A 6,000-nucleotide genomic window follows, 5' to 3' on the forward strand; every position below is an offset into this window, starting at 1 on the left:
GTAGAGCTGTAGTAGTGTGCTCAAAAAGGAATTGTCTAGTTTGTCATAACTGTAGTTTTATTGTAACTTTAAAAAAAAGTCCTATTTTCTTTAATTGTAAATAAAAGATTAAATAGTGACATTTAAATATTCATACATTTTTAAAAATATACTTCCAAAGAATTAAGAGTGATCATGTGCCTGTAGATGTACTTTTTTAAAAAATCCACTAATTTAGTAAATCTCATAATATCATTTTGATGTTATTATGTCAGAACCTGTCAGTCTTTCACAGCCATCGAATTTTCTCACCCTATACATTATTGCATTAATTTTTTTACTTTGTAAGTAGAGTAATGATCTCAACTTTCAAAAGTTGATATTAGCTCTTAATGTTGTTTTATTTTTGGAGTCTTCTAATGAAGATCTTAAATGTGGAACAAGTATTACTTTGTATTTTTATACATTTGTATTTATTTATTATTACATGTACAGTTAACAGTTGTATTTTCTTTTAAAATAAGGTTCCCACATGTATTGGTGCAGAAACAAGCAAGAGCTGTTTAACTCCTGAAGTAAAAATCCGAAAACTAAATGAGGTTAAGAATTGCGACTCTTTATTTGCAACACATGAAGATATTGTTTTAGTTTCAAATATTCTTGAGGATGTTTTTATAAAGTCGTCTGCCAAATTAAATGTAAGTTTTTGTATTTTTTTTTAATAAATTTCTTCACAAAATTTTTTTACAAAATTTCATTATTTTTGAATTTGGTGTAAAACTAGGTTTCATCCATTTTTACTATGCATCCACTTTAACAATCCAAAAAAATGCACTTTGAACTTTATATTTTATTAAACTGTTTTCATTCTGTTGTTGTTTTAACAGATTTATTTGAAGGAAACCATGTTCAAACTACATGAGTGTATGTTCAATTACTTCAAAACGAAATTTCATTTAAATTCCAGAAGATATTATCTCAGTATAAAGTTAAAGGCTGCTAGTAGCCTGTTTTATACGTTTTGGCTTTGTTACATCGAATAATTTTGCTCATATTTTTAAGCAGTTAATTCATCATGAAAAATTAGTAAATTGATTCTTGATATATTTAAATTTAGCGCTAACATCAGGATCCTATTTACATTGATTTATATTGATAAGTAGGATGTTCTTTTAACTAATAATGGGTTTTTGTGAATAATAACTGTTATCATTTTAAACTTTTAAATGATTTTTTAAGTTCAATTTCAAAATTGTAACATTATAAACTCAAGGTAGCAATATAAACTTTCTTTGAACTTCAGAGATCTAACTCCAAAATATGTGCAATTAATAAAATTAAAGTTTTTCCAATTTATATGTCAAATTTTTTTGTAACTCATTAAATTGCATTGAGAATTTGCAGTTTTATTATAAGTAGCATTCAAACTGTTAGACTACAGCTTCTTTTAAAGAAGACTTATTCACTGAATTAAATTAGATTTATTCACAGAATAAGTGATGATAAGTGGTTTTCAGCACAAAAAATTCTTACTTTTTTTTGTCTTCAAAATACATTGAATCTGTAAGGAAGTGGAATGTTTATTGTTGAACAGTTTTTCCTGCATTTTTATGTTCTAATATTTGTAATTTTTTGAAAACCCATAAAAAAGTTTCTGTTATCTGTAATGTGCCATACTTACAAACATTTGTTTTGATTATTAACCTCTGTGCTTTTATTTTGTGTGTGTTGAATTTACTAGGTTACAGCTGACATTTTTGATATGGTCAACATGGTTTTATCAATTGATAGCTCTTTGATCATTTTAGCCCAAAATTCTAACAACTCTTCTAGAAAAATCTTGGCAGTTCTACAGTTATTAGCTAATCAATCTGTTGAAGAACTTAAGGAATTGAATTTATTGTGTAAATCATATTCATACAAACATTTTGCTCTAGCTCTTTCTCCTGCAAAATTGACAGACACTTTAATTCAAACGTACAGCCGGACAAAGAAAGATGCCAACGTAATCATAATGGATGCAGCTGTAACATGCAAGCAAAAAAGTAAATTTCTTAAGCATTTTCTTTTGTTCTTGTTATTTTTAGTTAGTGTTCAAATTTTTACTGTAACTATGTGGTTGAGTATAATTTTTCAAAAATAAGTTGCTGTTTGTAATTTCTTTGATGAAGATGGATTTGTTATAAACACCTGTGTGTTTTTTAATGTTATGTGTATCAAGGAATGGCTTTTTTACTATATTTTTTGTAAGACTTGCCATATTTTATTATCCTGATCTTAATATAACTTAGAAAGGTTCTTATTGTTCCTCAGAATTAAAATTCAAGTATGTTTTCTTTACTTTGTTAGGAATTGACTGGAATGCCTCTGTGCTCATTCCCAAAAGTGCACTAAGCCTTCAAAATAATGTTCTGTTTTCATTTGTATTTGAGAGCCCTTCCTTTTTCTTATCAAATCACAAGTCTGTATCTTTGCATTTTGATCATGGAGAAAACAGACAGAATGGTACTGGAGTTATAGTGAGCTCAATTATTTCTGCAAGTGTTTTCAATCATTCAGTTAAAAGCCTCAAGAAACCTATCCAATTAAGCTTCAAGAACATTGATCATAAGAACTTGAAAGGATATTTGGATTGCTATTTTTGGAACGCAACTTTAGGTAAAGTAGGAACTGCTCTTGATATGCTTTTCAAGCTATTGACAAATTAGTGTTATTTAACGAATAACTTTCTTGGTTGAATAATTCAGATAGCTGGTCTAATGCTGGTTGTCGCAAAACCTTTGAAAATAGTTTTGAAGTAAGATGTGAATGTGACCATCTCACAAATTTTGCACTTGTCCTTGATACATCACAGCGTGGTTATAATCCTTTAGCGCTGCAGATTGTGAGTTGGGTTGGAAGCACGATTTCTTTAGGATCATTGTTTTTATCAATATTGGCTTTGGTGTTGTTTAGGTCAGTATTTATTTTTAATGAGTTTAGTTTTCATCAATTGAAGAAACTATTACATTTTACATTTGCATTTTATTTTCAATTTAGATAATTTTAGAAAATAAAAAAAAATTTTTAAGGACAACTTAAATAAGAAGTAGGAAAAAATATATCAAACTTTTTGCTGGTATTTTATGACTTTTTTAAAAACAAAGTTTAATGCTAGTTCGGTGTGTAAAGTTTCATTCAGCAGTTGAAACTCAACAAATATACATTCACCTGCGTGTAAAGGTTGTCACGAGTGTCTTTAAAATGTTTTTCAACTCTAGGCAAACTTTTAAAAGGTGTTTGTGCTTCATGTTAGAAATAATGTTGAAATAACAACGAAAGTAGAAATAAAAAAAATTTTTATAAATTTTTTTAGTTTACTATGGGCATGCTTCAAATTTCTTGCTGTAATATATTACATATTTGCAATAAATTTCTTTAATATTTGCCTCAACTTTTTTACAGTTTGGCTATAAATTTGTTCTAATTTTGTTACTTTACTATAAATATATTAAAAACTTATTTACAAATTTATTTAAAATTTTTTAACAACTTAATTTTATCACACACTTTATAATAAATCAACACAGCTGTTATAATTTGATTATTAGTTATTCTATAATTTACGGCCCAATTTTTTTTTTGACTTGAATTAACTACTTTACATTATCATATATTTTCTTCACAGCGTTTCAGTATTTAGATGTAGTTTTTAAGTGCAGTATTTTTATGCTGTGCACTTGTTTTTGTTTTTTTTTAGCGCTAGATGAAGCTGTTTGTTAAAGATGAATTTAAAATTTAAAGTTTGAGAAAAATAAGTTGAAGAAATATAGCTTTTGAGTATATTAAAGCGATGTTTAGAACTTTCTTTTAGAAAATGGTCTCAAAAACTTTCCCTAAAAATTCTTCTTCAGTTGTGCATTTCATTAATGATGCTGGTTGCAATATTTATTGCTGGAGCAGAGCGTAGGTCGATGCATCTGATCAGCTGTCGTGTTATTGCTGGATTGCTGCAGTATTTTATCCTAACAACGTTTCTTTGGACTGCTGTTGAAGCTGTGAACTTATACAAAAGCTTTTTTACTGTGTTTAAAAATGTGGATCCCGATAAGTTCATGCGCATATCGTCATATCTTGTTTGGGGTTAGTAGTTCAAGTAGTAAGGAATTTAAAGCTGTAAAGAAATATAAGTAATAACAAAAGTCTCTGATATGTTTGTGAACTTATTTGGAAATAGTATTCAATGGCATGTTATCTTAAGTTTAGTTTTCTATTATTCTAGGTGTTCCTCTGTTAATTGTAGCAATTTCTGCTGTTACTGCAAGAGACTCGTTTGGTGATTGCAATTTGTATGTAAAGTCTGCGTCTTTGTTTTTCTTTATCTGCGTGTTAAGTAATTGCAAGCTATAATTGCAACTTCTTTAAACTACAATTAATGTCGTTAAAATACATTTCTCTTTTAGATGCATTCTACGTGGAAAAGCATTTTATTTAGGTGTGTTAACTCCAGTATCCGTAATACTTTTTTCAAATTTTATCGTTCTTGTTTTGGTTATGATATCAATTAGTAATCGAAGATTAGAAAATATTGTTGCGAAAGAGGAAGAAACACAAATATTTCGGCGCATACTTAGGTCTTCCCGCATTGCTTTCGCATTTAGTACATTATTGGGTTTAACTTGGCTTTTTGGTATTGTTGCTATTGGTATGTTTTGGTTTGAAGTAGTTTTTGAAGCTCTAATCATACTTAACAACATTTATGTGATAGCTTATCAAGTAAGCAAGAAAGGAAAACGTATTCAGTACAAATATTGTGTTTAATGCGTTTTGTTTGTCATTATTTAGTAAGAAATATTTAGTAAGAAATATTAAATAACACTAATGCTGAACTAAGTTAGCCCCTATGACATAGCAGTTACTGATATCTTTATCGTGTTTTTAAATGTATGAGATTTGTTAAAAGTATTGTTCTTTTAGGAGATGCAATGGAACTCTTTCAATGGTTATTCTGCATTTTTAATAGCTTGCAGGGTTTGTTTTTGTTTGTTCAATACATTGTGCGTAATCAGGACCTGCAGGTGCTGATCCGTACTTTATGGAAATCTCTGTCATTAAAAGATCGGAAAAAAGGAGCATATCTAGGATTAAATAAGGGTGAATTTTTTATTAATTATGTGTTTTTTTCTTTTTCATCATTAAAAAAAATCAATTCATTTGTAATTTCTTTAAGAAGTTTTTTTAAAGTTTTCGAATCTTTTATTTAAAAAATGACCTTCGAACTTTTATTTAAAAAATGACCTTCTAACTTTGTAAATAACTCGATTGTTTACTTTAGATTCTTCAAACGTTTTGCTTAATCATTTGTCAAATTAAAGTATGTACTTGCTTAATATGCTTTGGAGCTTTATATCCAGCAGGTACTTTTCAGGAACCACGAGCAAGTTAACTACAGTTTCTTGTAACAATTATGTTCTAATAATTACGTTGTAACAATAATGTTGTAACAATAATGTTGTAATAATTATGTTGTAATAATTATGTTGTAATAATTATGTTGTAATAATTATGTTGTAATAATTATGTTGTAAAAATTATGTTTTAATAATTATGTTGTAAATATACAAACTATGCTGTATGTGAGCAAATTATCTAAATTTTACCATCTTTAATTTACGACGCTTTTTTTAGTAACCTGACGAGTTTATTTTCTATTTTATGTATAATTGTGTTGAAATAATTCTCTTTTCGATTTTTTAAAAAATATTGTTTGATGCTATTTTAAGTTGCAAATGATCATGTGATAATAAGATATCTTTTGTTAGATATTTTAAATCTTTCTTTGGTTTTAAATTTTTAAGTTGCTAGAAATTTAATGAAATATTTTCAAAAAACTAAACCAAACCAGCTTCAGCTGTTTTTTTGTAAATCTTGTATTATGTTGGTTATCACAAACTATTAGAAGAGCATTCCGTTTCTTGCTCAGTTGTTCTCATTTGATCTCATAATCTCATAATCTCATTCTTCATATATAATTTCATTCTT

The 6,000-nt window shown here is 27.8% G+C and overlaps 1 protein-coding gene across 6 annotated transcripts in view; it reads left to right on the forward strand.

Annotated features, from left to right (window-relative positions):
- LOC145184100 (uncharacterized) overlaps positions 1–5,649 on the forward strand; it is a 28,302-nt gene extending 22,653 nt beyond the window's left edge. For 4 of the 6 annotated variants that reach the window (XM_090092107.1, XM_090092109.1, XM_090092106.1 and 1 more), the window contains 9 exons: positions 504–677; positions 1,721–2,024; positions 2,329–2,637; positions 2,727–2,934; positions 3,833–4,101; positions 4,241–4,307; positions 4,422–4,663; positions 4,936–5,112; positions 5,294–5,649. In XM_090092107.1, the coding sequence (XP_089948233.1) occupies positions 504–677; positions 1,721–2,024; positions 2,329–2,637; positions 2,727–2,934; positions 3,833–4,101; positions 4,241–4,307; positions 4,422–4,663; positions 4,936–5,112; positions 5,294–5,331 (1,788 nt within the window). In that variant the 3' untranslated portion in view covers positions 5,332–5,649. Of the gene's footprint in view, positions 1–503; positions 678–1,720; positions 2,025–2,328; positions 2,638–2,726; positions 2,935–3,832; positions 4,102–4,240; positions 4,308–4,421; positions 4,735–4,935; positions 5,113–5,293 lie in introns of those variants that run through there. The other 2 variants (XR_016453878.1, XM_090092111.1) reach the window with 2 other exon arrangements.
- Positions 5,650–6,000: the final 351 nt, after the last annotated feature.

The sequence above is a fragment of the Hydra viridissima genome, unplaced genomic scaffold (assembly GCF_058129835.1).
Source record: "Hydra viridissima isolate aposymbiotic clone 2 unplaced genomic scaffold, HvirCarnegie_v1 scaffold_7, whole genome shotgun sequence".
Taxonomy (NCBI): domain Eukaryota; kingdom Metazoa; phylum Cnidaria; class Hydrozoa; order Anthoathecata; family Hydridae; genus Hydra; species Hydra viridissima.